Source organism: Ceratotherium simum, chromosome 24 (assembly GCF_057802395.1).
Source record: "Ceratotherium simum simum isolate JZ-2026a chromosome 24, ASM5780239v1, whole genome shotgun sequence".
NCBI lineage: Eukaryota > Metazoa > Chordata > Mammalia > Perissodactyla > Rhinocerotidae > Ceratotherium > Ceratotherium simum.
The window spans coordinates 28123337-28141517 of NC_141923.1; the positions used below are offsets into that span (position 1 = coordinate 28123337).

The 18181-nt window shown below is 48.9% G+C and overlaps 1 protein-coding gene across 2 annotated transcripts in view; it reads right to left on the bottom strand.

Moving 5' to 3' along the window:
• Positions 1-15978, bottom strand: part of LOC101391063 (choline/ethanolamine transporter FLVCR2-like) — a 51036-nt gene extending 35058 nt beyond the window's left edge. For both annotated transcript variants that reach the window (XM_014784245.2, XM_087448174.1), the window contains exon 1: positions 14948-15978. In XM_014784245.2, the coding sequence (XP_014639731.2) occupies positions 14948-15616 (669 nt within the window). In that variant the 5' untranslated portion in view covers positions 15617-15978. The remainder of the gene's footprint in view (positions 1-14947) is intronic.
• Between the last annotated feature and the right edge of the window lie 2203 nt (positions 15979-18181).

Genomic DNA, 18181 nt, shown 5'->3' on the forward strand with positions numbered 1-18181 from the left:
GATGGACTTTACCGTCCTGTGTGCTGTTACTGTGCTCAACTGCACCACTCCCTGCCTTTTGACAGATGGTGTACAACAGCCCAAAGCGGAACTGTCTCCTTTGTCTGCAATGTCACACAATGTCATTCCTAAAAGTTCTTCATGTGACAATAAATGTTTCTAATCCTCCCAAGTTTTCTTCTAAATCTGGTTGGGCTCTCTTGGTGACAGCCCTCTCATTCCCATTTTCAGAGTTGAAACTCAGACCTCTGGGGTTACTCACATTACCTGCTGTCAATGGAGGAGACACAGGGAGGCTGGCTGGAGGATGCAATCCAGGACAAATAATTCAAAGAGAGGCAAACACTGGATGGCCCAGGGCCTGTGTGGGTTATCTGCAAGGGACAGAGATCTAGCCCAGGGCGGGGACACCCTAGGAAAGGTCATGGATTTCTGTGGAGTAGCATGAGAATACAGGGCTAGCCATTGCTGGGGCAGATAATAGGGTACCCTCTTCCCTAAGGAGAAACAGAAGAACTCTAGAGAGAGAAAATGCAACATCTTCACAAGGACTGTCTGACCCCACCAGTCCCCATTTGTTACCATTGAGCACGGCCACTTGCTAACTGTAAGGGGCCTGGGAGAAAATGTGGTAAGGCCAGGACCTCCAGGCCTTTAGGTGACAACTTGTCACACCCGGGCCCTGTCTCCTGGTGGCGGGGATTAAATCTGTTCTGTGCTGTACCACCACCGCCACTTTCCTACATTGAAGAGAGGAGCCATTGTAGGCACATTCTTCCCCCACCACACCCCCATCCTACTGAGGCCATGGCTGACATGTTATTAAACAGCAATCACAGAAAATGCTCTGGAATCTTCCTTCTGAAATGAGAAGATAACACCCCAAATATAAAGTGTAAAACCAGAACACCTGTCATACATCTTTCCATCCAAATGGTCTCAATCCCTACTGTGTGTCAGGCATGTCCTCTTCCTGCCTGTGTACTATGAGCAAGGCCTTGCAGGGGCTGACTTCTGTCTAGAAGAGTCATGACGCTGGTCTCAACCTAACTTATCAGCAAAGACAGCTGACAGGTGGGTCTGCTTAAGTTCCCAACGAGTGACACATCAGGGAGGAGCATCTGTCTGCAAAAATTCTAGGGAGGGCAGCTAAGAAGAAAGAAAGGAGCTGCAATCTAGAGATACCAGAAACACTGCTGCAGAACCTGAGTTTGGTGGGGAGGAAGAAGATAGATATGGATTCAGTATATTTACGGGGGGTTATCTGGATCCAGGAACTTTCACACACACACTCCCTCATTTCACTTTGGGGGCAACCCTGTTAGGCAGGCTTCCTTGTTACAGATAATGAAGCTGATGCCCAAAGAGGGCAGGTGTCCTGCTGGAGGCCCCAAACAGCCACCAGCAGAGCGGAATTGCGGTTCCATGGCTCCCAACCAGGAGTTCTCACACTTCAGTGGGAATCAGAATCCCTGGCACACAATCAAAAACACAGATCCAGTGCCCTACCCCAGGGAGGCTAATTCCTTGGGTCTGCCTTGGTGTCCCTGAATCTGCATTTTTTTTTTTTTTTTTTAAAGATTTTATTTATTTCTTTTCTCCCCCAAAGCCCCAGTAGATAGTTGTATGTCACAGCTGCACATCCTTCTAGTTGCTGTATGTGGGACGCCGCCTCAGCGTGGCCGGAGAAGCGGTGTGTCGGTGCATGCCCGGGATCCGAACCCGGGCCTCCAGTAGCGCAGCACGCGCACTTAACAGCTAAGCCACAGGGCCGGCCCTGAATCTGCATTTTTAACAAACACTCCAAGTTGTTCTGGAGTTCATGGACCCCAACTAAAAACAATTGATCTCAGGGCCAGCCCAGTGGTGTAGTGGTTAAGTTCGCACGCTCTGCTTTGGCAGCCCGGGAGTCACAGGTTCAAATCCCGGGCGTGGATTGACACACCACTCATCAAGCCATGCTATGGTGGCATCCCACATACAAAATGGAGGAAGATGGGCACAGATGTCAACTCAGAGCCAACCTTTCTCAGCAAAAAGAGGAAGATCGGCAATAGATGTTAGCTCAGGGCCAATCTTCCTCACCAAAAGAAAAACAAAAACAACTGATCTCCACTGCCCCAAGGAAAGAAATCAAGAGATAATTCTCAGCTGCTGGCTTCCCTAGGCATCCTAGGCAGGGATGATGGATGAGTCGTGCGAGCTCCTATCCAGCTCCTCGGCAGACAAGAAATGCTCCTCTGAGTGAGCTCACTGAGGGCCCCACCAACATGTCCAGCACCAAACAGGAAGCCCAGGACGAAGGTCTGAGGAGGCGTGGATTGCTCACCTGGCAGCCACCACCCCAAACAACAGCCCATTGGAATGGGTCCTGCTTTAACATGATGACTCAGGGCTGCTCACTTCCTACAGTTCTCAGAGGAGATGGACACAGCAATAGCTTTGTGCACAGATAGCTGCCTCCAGAGCCACCAAAGGAGACCCAAACATGCTAACACAGTAATTCTGGGCAGAGATCAGGAATTTCCAGGGGAGAGGAGAACAGCAAAAAGGAGAAAAAATAACCCCCAACTTTGCTCCAGTTTCTATGTCCCTCCTTTCTGGAGCTGTCCCCCAAAAGTGGTCTCCTGGAACTGAAAGGGGCTTGTGTTCACCTCCTCACTAGAAAGGAATCGGATGGGAGCCAAAGCAAACCCTGCTCCACCATGAGGTTCCGAGACACACTGTCTAATCCCAAGAAGCGGGTAAGCAAGTGGAAGCCAGCCCTGCCTCCCACCCCCGCCTTCTGCAAACACCACAGGTGCCGCTGCTACCTGCTCCCATGCTGGGGCAAGGCCTCATCTTGAGCTGTGGGGGGTGAGAGGCTGAGCTAGTGTTTTTGCACAGCATAAAAATGGAAAGATGCTGTAATGAGGTCAGAAAGCAGGAGAGTCTGGGTGGGCCGCCCGAGTCTGCAGGGTGCCCTGCCACCTCTGAAGGACCCAGCAAAGAAAAAGGCCCTTAGTCCTGCAGAAACAAGACAAGGGAGATGCTCCACCAGTTAAGTTTGGGAATGGTCTTGGAGAGAAGTCAGGAGACAGAGAAGAATGAAAGAAGAGGCAACACCAGCTTTCACCATAACCCTGTGGTTCTTTACCATCCCTGATGGGGCTCCAACCCTCATCCTGCAATCCACTCGGGGATGTTTGATGCTGAGGGCCGGAGGGAGCCGAAGTCAAGGGAAGGACATCCTGTTAACAGCATTGCTAGAAAAACATCAAGAACCAGACGGTGGAAAACAGCTGTGTCCACCTGATAAGCGGGGCGCCCCGTTTCCTTCAGCAGAGTCTTAGGTTTGTGAGACTATAGTCTGATGTGCGGGGGTGGATGCTGGCCCAGTATCTCACAGAGACACCAAAGTTTTCATCACAGACATCAGGTCTCATCACCACACACTGGGACATTAACACCATCTCCCAGCACCGGCACTGTTTTCAGTGTGAGGAGCTCTCAAGAGGGACAAGGTCCCATCAGGATACTGCCTGGGAACTAGCTGGAATGGCCCACCCTCTTCTCTTCACCCAACTCCTGGTCGCCTCACTCATCAAGAATTGGCTATTACCATCACCTCCTCAGGGAAGCTGTCCTGCCTGCTCCCCACTGCACTCACACTGGGGTAATGTCCTCCCACATGCTGTGACCCCTTAATGCCCTGTGCACATAGACCCTTAAGCCTGTCACGTGGGGTATCATGAGCGTTGAAGTGTTGGCCTCACCTTCTAGATCAGGAGCCCCCTGAAGACAGAAGCCAACCACCTTTATTGATGATAGTACTGACAGCATCTGTTCTTCATTTTGCACTTCTTATCTGATAAACTCCGCTGGCTAGCGCCCTCCGCTTACTGTCTCATTTAATCCTCGCCTCCACCTTCTGCAGTAGCCAATACTATCTCCATCTCACAAAAGAAGAAGCCGAGACTTAGGGAAGTTACAGGACTTGTCCAAGGGTACCCAGCAGAGCGAAAGAGAACCACCCTGGGTCTGGCACAGTCCAAGGCACACAGCAAGGACTTCAGCTCTTTCCATTGAGTGAACAAGACTGAGTCACATCGGGAAGAATCAAGGCCTGATAATCCCTTCCTCCAACCACCTGAGCTCTCAGGTAACTGACTGGTCGCCTTAACTCCTTTCAGGAAATGGAAACTTGTTTATTAACTCGTCCATTCATTTCTAAGCACCTGTTACTGCCCAGAGCCCTGAGCCCTGGAGAGATGTATTAGTCAAGGTTCCAGTCTTCAGACAAGTTTCCCATTTAGTCATAAGAGGAGGTGGAGGAGGAGGGGAAGAGAACAAGAGAAAAGGAAGAAAGGGAAACACAAACCACCAGAAAACAAAGGCCAGTATTCCAGTAAACTCAGCAAGCACGGAGAAGGCAGGGAATGCGTTCCTCCAGCACAGGCTGATGACAGCAGGGCAGGAGGTGAGCAGGTACCCAGCCAGAAGAGAACTCCTCAAAAGTGATGTATCCTTTATTTGGTGGTAGTGGTAAAATATACGGAGCCTAACATTTCCCATTTTAACCATTAACCATTACCATTGTTAACAGTACAGTTCAGTGGCACTAAGGACACTGACATTATTGTGCAACCATCACCTCCATCCATCTCCAGAACTTTTTTCATCTTCCTCAACTGAAACTCAGTACCCCTTGAACAACAACTCCTCATTCCCTCCTCCCCCAGCCCCTGGCAGCCACCATTCGACTTTCTGTCTCCACGAATTTGACTACTCTAGGCACCTGTGGTATAATAAAAATATATTTGGTCTTTGTCCCACTTCCTGGCCAGAGCTCTAAATACCTTTAGAATTTCCTGAGTGATAGTAGTGTCTTTTGTTATTCAAAAGGGGCTCCTTTCCAGTTTACGCTAATCAGGTGACCTAGGGTGACTAGCGCCTTAGATGGCCCCAGGATGGAGCTGGTCACCAGAAGACCTAGTGATCAGAGTTGGGGAACTTCCAATCCCACCTTGCCCCCACCTCTGAGGAGGAGAGGGGAGCTGGAAACTGAGCTCTGTAAAAACTCTTGAACAAACAAATTCAGTGAGCTTCCGGGTTGGTGAACACATCACATCAAAGGCGGGGAGGATGGCGCCCCCAGCGAGGACATGGAAGCTCTGTGCCCCTCCCCTACAACTTGGCCCAGCATCTCTTCCACCTGGCTGTTCCCGAGTTGTATCCTTTATAACAAACCAGGAAACCTGAGTAAAATGCTTACCTGGATTCTGTGAGCCATTCTAGAAATTATAGAACCTGAGCAGGGGTTGTGGAAACCCCCAATTTATAGTCAGTGAGTCAGAAGTATGGGTGGCCCCTAGGATTTGCAAATGGCATCTTTGTGTGTGTGTGTGTGTGTGTGAGGAAGATTAGCCCTGAGCTAATGTCTGTCGCCAATCTTCCTCGTTTTGCTGAGGAAGACTGGCCCTGGGCTAACATCCACGCCCATCTTCCTCTACTTTATATGGGATGCTGTCACAGCATGGCTTGCGAAGCAGTGGGTCCGTCCGTGACCAAGATCCGAACTGGCGAACCCCAGGCTGCCGCAGCAGAGCGCGCGCACTTAACCACTTGCGCCACCGGCCTGGCCCCTTTTGCTCATTTTTAAATTGGGTTGTTTGTTTTTTTGTTGTTGAGCTCTAGGAACTCTTTATATATTCTGGATATTAACCCCTCATCAGATATATGATTTACAAATATTTTCTCCCATTCCGTGGATTGTATTTTCACTCTATTGATAGTGTTCTCTGATGCACAAAAGTTTTAAAATTTGATGTAATCTAATTTATCTTTTTCTTTTTTTGCCCATGCTTTTAGTATCATATTCAAGAAAGCATTGCCATCATTGCCAAATCCAATGTCATCAAGCTTCTTCCCTGTTTTCTTCTAAGAGTTATAGTTGTCCCAGCACCATTTGTTGAAAAGACTGGTGATAATGATGTGTCAATGTAGGTTCATTGATTGTAACAAATGCATCACTCTGGTGGTGGCTGTTGATAATGGGGGAGGCTTGCATTGGAGCAGGCAATATATGGAAAATCTTTGTACCTTCCATTTAACTTGGCTGTGAACCTAAACCTGCTTTAAAAAATAAAGTCTTTTTTTTTTTTTTAAGTTGTCCTTTTCCTATTGAATGGTCTTGGCACTCTTGTTGAAAAACATTTTGACCATATAGGTGAGGGTTTATTTCTGGACTCTCCATTCCATTGGTCTACATGTTTGTCTTTATGCCAATACTATAGCATCAGGATTACTGCAGCCTTGTTAGTAGATTTGAAATCAAGAGGTATGAGACCTCCAACTTTGTTGTTTTTTTCCAGGATTGTTTTGGCTATTTAGTGTCCCTTGAACTTCCATACGAATTCTAGGATGCAATTTTCTGTTTCTGCAAAAAACATCATTGGGATTTTGATAGGGATTACACTGAATCTGCACACTGCTTTATGTAGTGTTGACATCTTAACAATATAAGTCTTCCAATCCATGAACGCAGGATGTTTTTCCATCCATTTACGACTTCTTTAATTTCTTTCAGCAACATTTTGTAGTTTTCACTGTACTAGTCTTTACCTCCTTGGTTAAATTTATTCCTAAGTATTTTCTTTTTCGACACTATCATAAATGGAAATGTTTTCTTAATTTCCTCTTTGGATTATTCACTGTTAGTGTATAGAAATACAACTGGGTTAAAATGATGCAAATTGGGTCTGCTCTACTCTCCCCAGTTTGCTGAAGGGAACAGGACATTGGGAGGCCCAGCACGGGGAAGGCGGAAGGCAAGGCTGAGTAAGAAGGCCATAAAATTCCCTACCATTTTGAATGTGGATTTTTCCTGATTGGGCATCTGCTTGGCTGCTCTAGATCTCTGACTGATTTCCATAGCTCCTATAAAGAAGTTACTGTAGCCAGTTTCTAGTTTATTTAATGTTTCTGTGGGGAGTGAGGGTCTGGAGCTTCCTAGTCCACCATCTTGCTGATGTCACTCTCCACGGCCTAAGAATTATTCCCCAAGCAGTATCTCTTCAAGGAGATAATTAAGGAGCCAGACTGGTCAGGGCAGAGAGATGAGGCTGGGAGGGAACAAGGGATAGGCTGCATAGGAATGGGGAGGGAGTAGGGACTACCAAACTGGAGACTCTGACTGGATGCCATGGACTTGGCGGGCACCTGCAACAATGTCTGGCAAGGCAACAAAGCCAAGACAGAAGTCAGGCCAGGCCAACCCAAGCCTCCTCCAGTGCACAGAGTTGAACGTCACAGCAACAAAGGATGAGGAGCATCCCCTCTCCCCTACCCACCCCCCACCCCAGGGCGTTGAGTATATTTTCAGAACCTTAAGTGAATCAGAATTATGAACCCCACCCCCAGTCGTGCTTCTCCCCTCAATCTGAAGAGCGAGTGGCTGAGCTCCCAACTGCTTCCACCTGGACAGAGGACCCAGCATACAGCAAACACATAATAAATCAGCTCCGACAAGAACGTGGCTCCAAGCAGGAGGATGCCTTCCCATGGGGTGCTGGTCCCTTCTCCACACGGCTTCAAAAAGCGCTGACCACTAGCCTCCCCTGGGAGCCCAGGTGAAATACAGGGGCCTGGGCCCCTTCCCGAGAGAGTCCAGTTAAGGAAGTCCACGTGGGGGCCCAGGCATCTGTCTCTTTACCTAGCCCCATGGGAGAGGCAAATGATCACCATGGTGGGGGAGCACTGGTCTAGTCTCCTCCCCAGAGTTGCTGGCCTCTGAGCTCATTTCCACCTGCCTGCATCTTTGGTGAGGGCCTCCCGAGGAAGGAGAAAGCAGAACTGCAATTTGGTTTTGGGTTACCCTCCCCAGAAGTCTCAAACGGGCAGTTTTATCTGACCCACAGTTTCAAAACATAGAATCTAATAATAACAATAATAAAACTTTTGAATTAGTTATCAACATTTAAAAAACAGATTTCATAAGCCAGACACAGAAAGACAAATATTATATGACTCCATGTATATGAGGTTTATAGAATAGGCAAATTCATAAAGACAGAAAGTAGAATAGAGGTTACTAGGGGCTGGAGGGAGGGGGAAGGAAGGAGTTATTGTTTAATAGGTACAGAGTGGTTGGGGATGTTGAAAAAGTTCGCGTAGACAACTGGTAATACACAATATTGTGAACATATTTAATGCCACTGAATTGTACACTTACTAATGGTTAAAATGACAAATGTTATGTATATTTTACTACAATAAAAAAAACAGATTTCACACAAAAATCTGGATTTCTGGTTTCTCTTTAAAGAAAAAAAATGAGACATATGACCACCCCAGGTCACACTCTGTGTGTCAGTAGCTGGCAGGAGCTGAAGGAGCTGCTGCCTTTAGGTGAGATGCCTTTGTCACTTTTGCTGTGACCCCACCACACTCCAATGTCACTTCTACTTTGCCACATGTATATGACCTGGCTGGCCCCCCACGACCATTTGAGGGTGTGGTGGCGGCCCCACCCTCTCTCATTTCGGTCCCCACTAGCTCTGTTCTGCTCTCCAGGCCCTGTCTGTTCCTCTCTTCTAATGCATAACGGGGGGCCAGAAAGTGGGTGGCCGTGTGGGCTGGCCCTTTGTGTGCCTTGCGTAACACTAACACAACCAAAGGAAGAGAACAAGAGTTTGCCTTCACCTCCCCAAACTTCTCTCTGACCTTGAAAGGCCTCTGACGTTGGAAGATCCAGAAGGAAAGCCCGGACTTGAACAGACCCAAGTGACGATGATTCTGGAACAAGACTAGGCTGACCACCACCTAAGACCCTGACTCTTGAGTCAGCCTCTGGGCGATGCCATATGATCAGCGGGTCCAGCAAACACAAGCTCCTCGAGCCTGGCCTCGGCTTCCTAGAGCCCATCTTTACCTGCTAGACTCTGATTTCCAACTGATGGAAATGTAACACAGCTCAGGACACGCTACCCCAGAATACGGGACCTTGGCATCTTGAGTATTTTAAGCTGAAGGAGTTTCAGAAAATGGCAGAGGCAGATCACTCTGACCTCCTCCCCGTCCCCGCCCTTCTTCCCTGAAACAGCCCTTAAAACCCTCCTGTGAGAGGTGCCCTCCCTGTACTCGGAGGAAGGGAGCATCCTCATCTCTGGAGACAAAGGGACTCCCCCAAGGAGAATCCTAACAAACTAGCCTTGTACAGTTTCCCCCAGTTACAACAACCTCATACTCCTTCACCATTCATATTCCTCCACGACTGTCCACTCCTCATCACACCCAGCACAAAAGCACATGGGTCTACCTGTTGCTTCATTTCCTTACAAACAAATAGTAAGATTCCCATGTCACATCACACGTTAAATAAATTTGGATGATTTTCTCCCGTCAATCTGACTTAGTCTAATTTTTAGACCCAGTCAGGGACCCTAAAGGGTCCAGGAAAACTTTTTCCTCCTCTACAAATAGCATTATTGCTCTCGACGTGCTAGAACCCGATGTTACTAAACACATCCCATCATTGCTGGGAAACGTGGCTAGTCTATAAGTGTAAAATACATGCTGAAAAGAATGTAAAATAGCTTCTTAGTAATTTTATTATATTGATTACACATTGAAATAATATACTGGATATTTTGGGTTAAAGAAAATGTAGTACTAAAAGTAATTTCACCTGTTGTTTTCACATTTTTTTAATTTATATTTTACCTTTGTTTTGGTTTTTGTGAGGAAGATCAGCCCTGAGCTAACATCCATGCCAATCCTCTTCTTTTTGCTGAGGAAGACCGGTCCTGAGCTAACATCTATTGCCAATGGTCCTCCTCTTTTTCCCTTTTTCTCCCCAAGGCCCCAGGAGATAGCTGTATCTCACAGTTGCACATCCTTCTAGTTGCTGTATATGGGACGCCGCCTCAGCATGGCCGGACAAGCGGTGCGTCAGTGCACGCCGGGACCCGAACCTGGGCCGCCAGTAGCGGAGCGCGCGCACTTAACCGCTAAGCCACGGGGCCGGCCCCTATATTTTACGTATTTTTAATGTGGCTACTAGAAAATTTAGTTATGTACGTGGTCTGCATTAGTGGCTTGCGTTATATTTTTACTGGACAGCACTATTTTTGACAGCCGAGCCAGCCATGGCTTCTACAGAACTTGTTCTGTAAAGTTACTGTATTTTCTTTACCTCGAAAAGCAGACTGATTCTCTCCTACTCTTTCTCAGAGGAGCTGAGAAGGAGCTATGTAGCTCAGAGGAGCTATGAGCCGCCCAAGCGTCCTTGAGGAAGTGTCGGTGCTGTTGGCTCCTCACTGGGGCTGGAGCTGACCTGAAGATCTCTTCCAGCTCCCACATCTCTCGTCCTGATCACCAAGCGATCACCAGACTCCCACACAAAGCTTGCTTCCAGCCCTTGCACAATAACAACGTGTCCACATCACTCAAAACTCCACACAGATCATTTTCCCTTGAAACAATGGAGCAAGTGCTGCTAAAAACTGTCAAGCTGTTACCCACTGTGCAACTGGTCCGAGTGTACCACGGGAAGGGAAAGGGAAGAGCTGGGGCTGCAGTCTAAGACTAGCCTTCCCTCCCTCACCCCAGCTCAGGCCTCACTGGTTCTCCTTCCTGGAGACTGGAGCCCACCTTCCTGTGCGCTCCGCCTAGGCTCAGAGAGGCAGAAGGGGCCCTTGAGCAGTTTACAGCACAGCGGGTGGGGAGGCAATGCTGATGCTGGGAACTCCAAAACAGAAGACAGGTGCCAGGCCCTCAAATTCTGGAGAAAACTGCTGGACGCTTTATCACCACCAACAACCCTCAAGACACAAGGGGCAAAATTCAAACCTCAGAATCCTGCCTTTTTTTTTTTAATTTAAATATATGATTTATCCATGTGAAAACTCAATACTGGCTATTGACATGGGTGTTGGAGGTGGAGTTGGGTTCAGATCTCCCTTCTACCACTCAGCAGCTGTAGGACCCTGGATAAGGTAGCTCCATTTATCTGGGGCTCAGTTTCCCCATCTCTAACAATGGGGACAATTCCACCTACCTCACAAAGCTGAAACATTCAACAATGGATGAAAAGGTGCCTTGCACATAATAAGTGTTTGATAGATATGAGCTTCCTTCCCCTTCAATTTTCCCACAGCAATTAGGCAAAGCAGTGGAAACAAAGTAAATCCTCTATACTCTGATCTGCTTTTTACGTGTTTTTTGTTTTTTCTGAATCTTGGTGCCTGGTAGAATTTAAAACCCTGGTACAGGAACTCTGCGAAGGCAGGGATTATCTTTGCAGCCCTAGCATAGCATCTGGCACAAGGCAGGTGCCAGGAAAATGCTTGTGGAATGAATGAGGGAATGTGGGATTTAATGCGAGCAGGGGCTGGCGCAGGTGTGGAGCATATAAGCACTAGGAGAGAGGTCAGAGTTGGCAGGGTACAGGGGTTGTGCTGATCAGTGTGACGTTTGCAGGCCACAAAGAATTATTCTGCAGAATGACATCTGAAATCTTGGTGGAGCCTTTTTTCTGAGCAGCAAAGCTCAAGGTGCTCTGTTAATATTTCTCCTCCACTCAGCCATGCTTTACTCAGAAAGGAAGGTTAGAACACACGCCGAGAAGCAAACCTGGTCATCTCTACGTGAGGAAGCATAAACAATTCCGTTTTTCATGTGTTTTTTTTTTTAACTTACCACAGTTGGTTAAGCCTGAAAGATCAAACTTAAATAGATGGCTCGTGATACAAATATATGCCATCAGAGTGTTTTCAAATGTAAAATTCTTAGCATCTGACTTTGGTGGGGGTTGGGAGTGGAGAATGAATAACTATTCTTTTAAAATTTCAAAGATGTATCTGGTGTTAAGTTCCCTCACAGGTGTGTGAGGAGGGCTCAGAAAACCTATTAGTTTACACTTTATGGTTAACAAAAAGTGTTGCATTCTCTGATCTCGCCAGACCACTGAGGACTTCTCCCGGTTAGCTCTCCTGCCCTCCCCACACAGTGGGTTTGGGATTGCAGTGACCTTGTCTGAATCTTGTTCTGCTGCTCACAGGGAGCTTTAACCCTCTGGAAGCCTGCAAGTCCCGCCCTTCACCTCCCAGGTTTACCCTCCTATAAAGGAAAAATCCAAAAATGTCAAACGCATCAGCAGGGCTGCAAAGGGGATGTTAAAATCCACAGTCACATCACCTTAGAGGGTAGGGGGTTGGTAAATGTCACCCTCGATACCTACTTTTCAATTGCCCTGAACAAAAGATCCATCTTGTTTCATCCCCAGACCTCAACTCAATTCAATCTTCAGAACATTCAAACCTGCAGTGCAAGACAACTGAGGAAAGGACTTTATGGCGCCTGTTTGCGTGCTAGAGAAGCCGTCTCTGTGCTTTCACTGATTGCTTCCACGATCACCCCAGTGGCAGGACTTACTGGCATAGGGAAATCTAGCTCAGCTTACCTCCCTGGTGCTAAAGATGAACAGAATGGAAATTTGCCTTGAGAGAAGATTTGGAAATTTCTGATCCAAAAGAGAAATTTCTAGGGGCCGGCCCCGTGGCTTAGCGGTTAAGTGCGCACGCTTTGCTACTGGCGACCTGGGTTCGGATCCCGGGCGCGCACCGACGCACCGCTTCTCCGGCCATGCTGAGGCCGCGTCCCACATACAGCAACTAGAAGGATGTGCAACTATGACGTACAACTGTCTGCTGGGGCTTTGGGGAGAAAAACGGAAAAAAAAAAAGGAGCAGGATTGGCAATAGATGTTAACTCAGAGCCGGTCTTCCACAGCAAAAAGAGGAGGATTAGCACGGATGTTAGCTCAGGGCTGATCTTCCTCAAAAAAAAAAGAGAAATTTCTAGATGAAAGGTTAAATTTTCTAAATGCAATGAACAGGTAAGAGAAAATAGGCCTACAAGAACTAAGGGTCACTGGTCATTCTTCAAACGCGTAGCCACAACTGCACGCCCTTGGGAAGAAGTGAGACTGGAGGCAGCGGTCCAGATAAAGGAGTCCATGACTATTCGCTTCAAAGAATTTCAAAAGGCAATTATATTCATAATACACCCAACTTTCTGGATCATAACCACAATGAGATGCCAAGAATTTGAGATTCTCCTATAAAGAAGGAAAGACAAAGGATTAAGATACGAGATTTCCAGGCTTTTCCAAGATTTCTAGGCGTTGGAAATTCTGAGCAAGATTTCTACTCCATCCTGCTGGACTTGGCTCTAAACCCTAGGGGAGGAGTTTGGCACAAAGTATTGTTCCCACTGTCCTGACTTCAGCTGTGTATGAAAGAAGGCCTATAAGAACTAAGGGTTACGGGTGTCAGGGATCAGAACTGGCCACCCCAAAATGTGTCTCTTTAGCTTTTTTTTTTTTTTGGTGAGGAAGACCAGCCCCGAGCTAACATCTGATGCCAATCCTCCTCTTTTTGCTGAGAAAGACTGGCCCTGGGCTAACATCCGTGCCCATCTTCCTCTACCTTATCGGGGACACCGCCACAGCATGGCTTAACAAGTGGTGCGTCGGTGCGCGCCCGGGATCCCAACCTGCGAGGGGCCGCGGCAGCGGAGCGCGGGCACATAACCACTTGCGCCACCGGCCCGCCCCTGGCTTGATTATTTTTAAGGACAAAAGACTGAAAGAAACTTTGACCTTCCCCCTAACTGTGTGAAAGAAGACAGACCATCACCATAGATAACTCAGGGTGTGGTAGACTGGGAGGATCCTTGCTAAGCCCATTCTTATCCAAGTTCTCTCACGTTGTCTACAGATGGCCCAGCAAACGTTTGTTTATCAAACATTTGCTTTTCCGTCTCCACGTAAACTGCCTTCCTCCCCTTTGAACTCCCAAACCACTACTCCGACAGCCTCCTTAGTCCTTAGCTAAAAATGGTATTTATGGTGGCAGCTTCTGCCAAAATGGTAAGTTACTCAGTTTTCCTGGGTTTATCACACATATACACTATTAAACTTTGTTTGATTTTTTCCTGTTATTCTGTCTCATGTCAATTTAATTCTTAGACCAGCCAGAAAGACCTAGTGGGTAGAGAAATACTTCTTCCTCTCTTACACTGGTCATTTGTTAAGCGCGTAGCCGCAACTCCATGTGCTTGGGAAGAAGTGAGACTGGAGGCAGCGGTCCAGATAAAGGAGGAGTCCATAAATGTTTGCTTCAAAACTGGAAAAGGCAATTAGATTCATAATACACCCAACTTTCTGGGTCATAACAACATTGAGACGCAAAGAATTTGAGATTACCCTTCCAAAAGGCAGGAAAGAGAAGGGATTAAAATATGCACTTTCCAGGCTTTCCAAAGTTTCTAGGCCTTGGATATTCGCAATGTGATTTCTACCCCATCCTGCTGGACTTGGCTCTAAACCCCAGGGAAGGAGTTTGGCACGAAGCATTGTTCCCACTGTCCTGGCTTCAGTTGTGTATGAAAGAAGGTAAGAACAGTGCCAACCACGGCCAGGACACTGCTCCGCGATTCTACCGAGTATGAGATAGTGTACTCTAGGAAAGCTGGTTGGTCAGGCTAAAAACACCTCCCAACTTCTGATGACACAAGAACAGTCTGACACCCAAGGGCTGCTCCCTGAGGAAGAACAGCTTTCCTAAAGTCACAGGTCTAAGCTGGTGGACGGACAGGCTCAGTAATGAGACCACGAAAACAGCATATGTTCCAGAAGCATGCTTTCTGCTGGGGGAGGAGAAAATGTGAAAGAAGAGGTACCCTCCTTTTGTTTCCCGGCACCTCTCATACACAGTCACCCAGTCACCATCACTCACACCGTCAGTCACACCCAGCCACAGTCACCCAGAGTCACAAACACTGTTGAAAGTCTGACTCAAGTCAGAAAATTGCAGGGTCCCCACAGTTAGGTACAATCTACCCCACTCAGTCTCACAGTGACATGACGCTCATTCCTCTGAACATCCACAACTCCTCTACTCACCTGATTACCAAGGGCAGCGATGGTAGAAGCTCTTAAAACTTCATCAGCCCTGAACCAGACGGAAGCGATGTGGGAGGGCATGCCCAGGATAAAGACCTGGGCCACAGAGCAGATGACCTGGCCCAGCACCGTCACTGGGAAGAGATGTGGCTTCAGGCTGCCCAACTTCACCCAGGCCCCCAGGCAGTTGAGAGCAGAGCCGAGGAGGGCGATTGTGCGCAGGCCAAATTTCTCCAGCAGCCAGGCCACAGGCAGGACGAGAGGGATGTAGGTTAGCATGTAGCACATGGACAGCCAGTCGATGGCAACTGTACTGACCTCGTAGAAGTTCATGAAGATGTTATTGATGGAGCCGTACTGGATCCACTGGAAAGCGTTGCACATGGAGTAGGAGCTAAACACCAGGACCACCGCCCACCGGCGCCTGCTCACCTTGATCACGCTAAGGTCCTCCGGGCCTGAGCTACTGGGGCGGGCCAAGCCACCGGGGTGGGCCGAACTGCTGGGGTCCGCAGAGACGCTGGGGTGCATCGAGACGCTGGGGTGGACCGATACGCTGGGTTGGACCGAGACACTGGGGTCCGCAGAGACGCTGGGGTCCGCCCGGACTGCGGACTCCTGCGCAGGGGTGCCATCGCACTCCTGTTGGTTGCGATCTTCATTCACCATGACCACAGGTGCTGGGGACTCCGGCGGTCTTAAGGGACAGTGGCCTCAGCTGGTCCCCTAGAGCTGACAAGGCATTGGCCCCGGACAGCCCCAGAATAAACGGAGACCCGAGCCTGCGTAAAAGCCAGGCGTGAGGCTCCCTGCGCTCACCCCCGAGATCCTACACCCACTTTTCCTTGGCGTCCTCTGTCGCCGACCGCTGTCCCCCAAGCCACCGCAGACTCCTCAGCCCGGTCCCGGCCGCCGGCGCCTTGAGTCCTCCCAGGGCGTTCTCGCCTCGTTCAGCCTCTCCGCCCTGGAAAAACTTCGCTCCTTGCGCAGCCACTTGACCCGATTCCGTTAGCTCCCGGGCCGGCTAGGGGCCTCGCCCCCTCGGGCGCACGTGACCGCCCCGCCCCCGTCCAGCCCGGCGTCCCCACCCCCCTACCCCCTCCACTCCCTCCCGCCTTCTTGAGCCGGGCTGGCCCGACAGCACAGTTGTTTCGCCACAACTTGCGGGTGCATTCCTCTTACACGCCCCGGGCGCCATGGAAACCGCCGGGTAACCCCCACCCCCTGCACTGCCCCTCAAATTCATTTGCCCCCTCCCAGGGGACCCCACAAGAAAAGCCCCTCCGTCCTTCCGAGGTAATCCTCCAAGCAGAGTCTCCCCGGTGCCGGTCCGCCTCCCCTGCGCGCGGGCACCGATGCCCGGGGCCGCCTAGTCCTCTGGGGAATCCGAGAGGGATTCCCGACTTCTTCCCACTTGGCTAGGCTCCCTGACTCTTGCTGAACTTTCGGTATAAAGAGAGATTTGTAGGTTTCCCGGTCTGGTTGCGCTCCTGGGGTAAAGGGGAGTTGCGCAAAACTCGCTTTGCTCTTTGCTTTCCCTGCGGACGTGGTCTGTCTCGGGGAACTCAAGCTTGAACCTGTTAGGTAGGCTGTTGCTTCCTGATGGGTGCCCCACGGGAGAGGGGAGTTCGGAGATGTTTAAGAACTAGCGGTGGGTTTGTGGGGAAATGCCCAGCACAGTGCCGCCCCTGGGCGTGGTCTTTGCAGCCGCGTACCTAGGCTGCCCCGTGCTGGTCCCAGCCCATGCCAGAGGGAAAGCCCTCAACTCAGCTCCTCCAGAAAGTCAGGCGTGCAGGGCAGAAGTGCCTGTTCGCACTGATCCATTCAGCCCTGGGGAGGGAAAAGAGCCCAGATTCTCCCTGGATTCAAACACTGGTTTAGCTCATCCTAGGTGAGTAGCGAAAATTAAGGTATCCCACCTGTGTGTGCCTCAGTTTCTTCATCTGTCAAATAAGGATGATGAAATAATAGTACCCACCTCATAGTGTTGTTTTGAGGCTTGAACGGTTAAGATATGAAAGCACTTTGAAAATTCCTGGCAGGTAGTAAGCATTCCATGAGTGTTGACTGTCCTAACAATTGAAAAGCGAACAATTGTTACGTTGTGCTAAACACGTTCACTGCATTATCTCATTTAAGCATCACAAGAATTCTGTGATGTAGTTACCATTACTTGCCTGCATTTTACAGAAAAGAAAACAGCTCATAGAAGTGAAGTAACTTCTTAAGGTCCCATCTGGCCTGACCAGCAAGTCTGTATTCATTGAAGCTACAGCCCAGCTACTCAAGCATAGTCTGGGGACAGCAGTGTGGGCATCCTCTGGCGGCTTGTTACAAGGGTAGAAGCCCAGACCCAACCCAGACCGACTGAATTAGAGGCTGCCTTTCAGAAGATCTCCAGGTGATTCGTTTGTTTGCACATTAAAGTTTGAGAGCCACTGGGTGCCACTGCTTTCCTTTGGTTTTCTGTTTTCATCTTCAGACCAAAAGTGAAGAATTTAAAACTCTGTGGGAGTGGCTCCAACTTGGGCTGCACATTACAATCACATGGTGAACTCCTAACATTCTCAGTACCTCAGCCACACCCCAAATCACGGTCTCTGAGAGTGGACCTGGCATCTGCGTGTTTAAAGCTCCCCAGGAGACCTCACCATGCAGCCAAGTCTGAGCACCCCTGGTGGAGTTAGAACCACAGGTTCCCAGGAGAGGCAACACTGCTTGGAGGCACCCACTTTTTGGTAGAAATTATGGGGTCTTGGATTAGAATGGGATCTTTGAAGAGGGAACTCATAGCAGTCTAAGAATTTCTACACTAATTTAACATCCCCTGCAAATTCCAATGGTGATTCCCATCATTCTCCAGGGAGCACAGAACCTACCTTCTCTTGGAATGCCTTCTGAGACCTCTCACTGTTGATCTCCCTAGGTCATCAGGGTCCTCTCCAAAAATTCTTCAGAATATGTTCTTAACTTCATTTTACAGATGTGGAAACTGAGGCCCAGAGAGTCAGAGTGTGTTATCAGAGTCCCACAGCTAATTAGAATGAGAACAAGCAACAGTAAGACAGGTTTCTTTTTTGTGTGTGTAGGGAAGATCAGCCCTGAGCTAACATCCATGCCTATCTTCCTGTTTTTGCTGAGGAAGTCTAGCCCTGGGCTAACATCTGTGCCCATCTTCCTCCACTTTATATGGGACGCCGCCACAGCATGGCCTGACAAGCGGTGTGTCTGTGC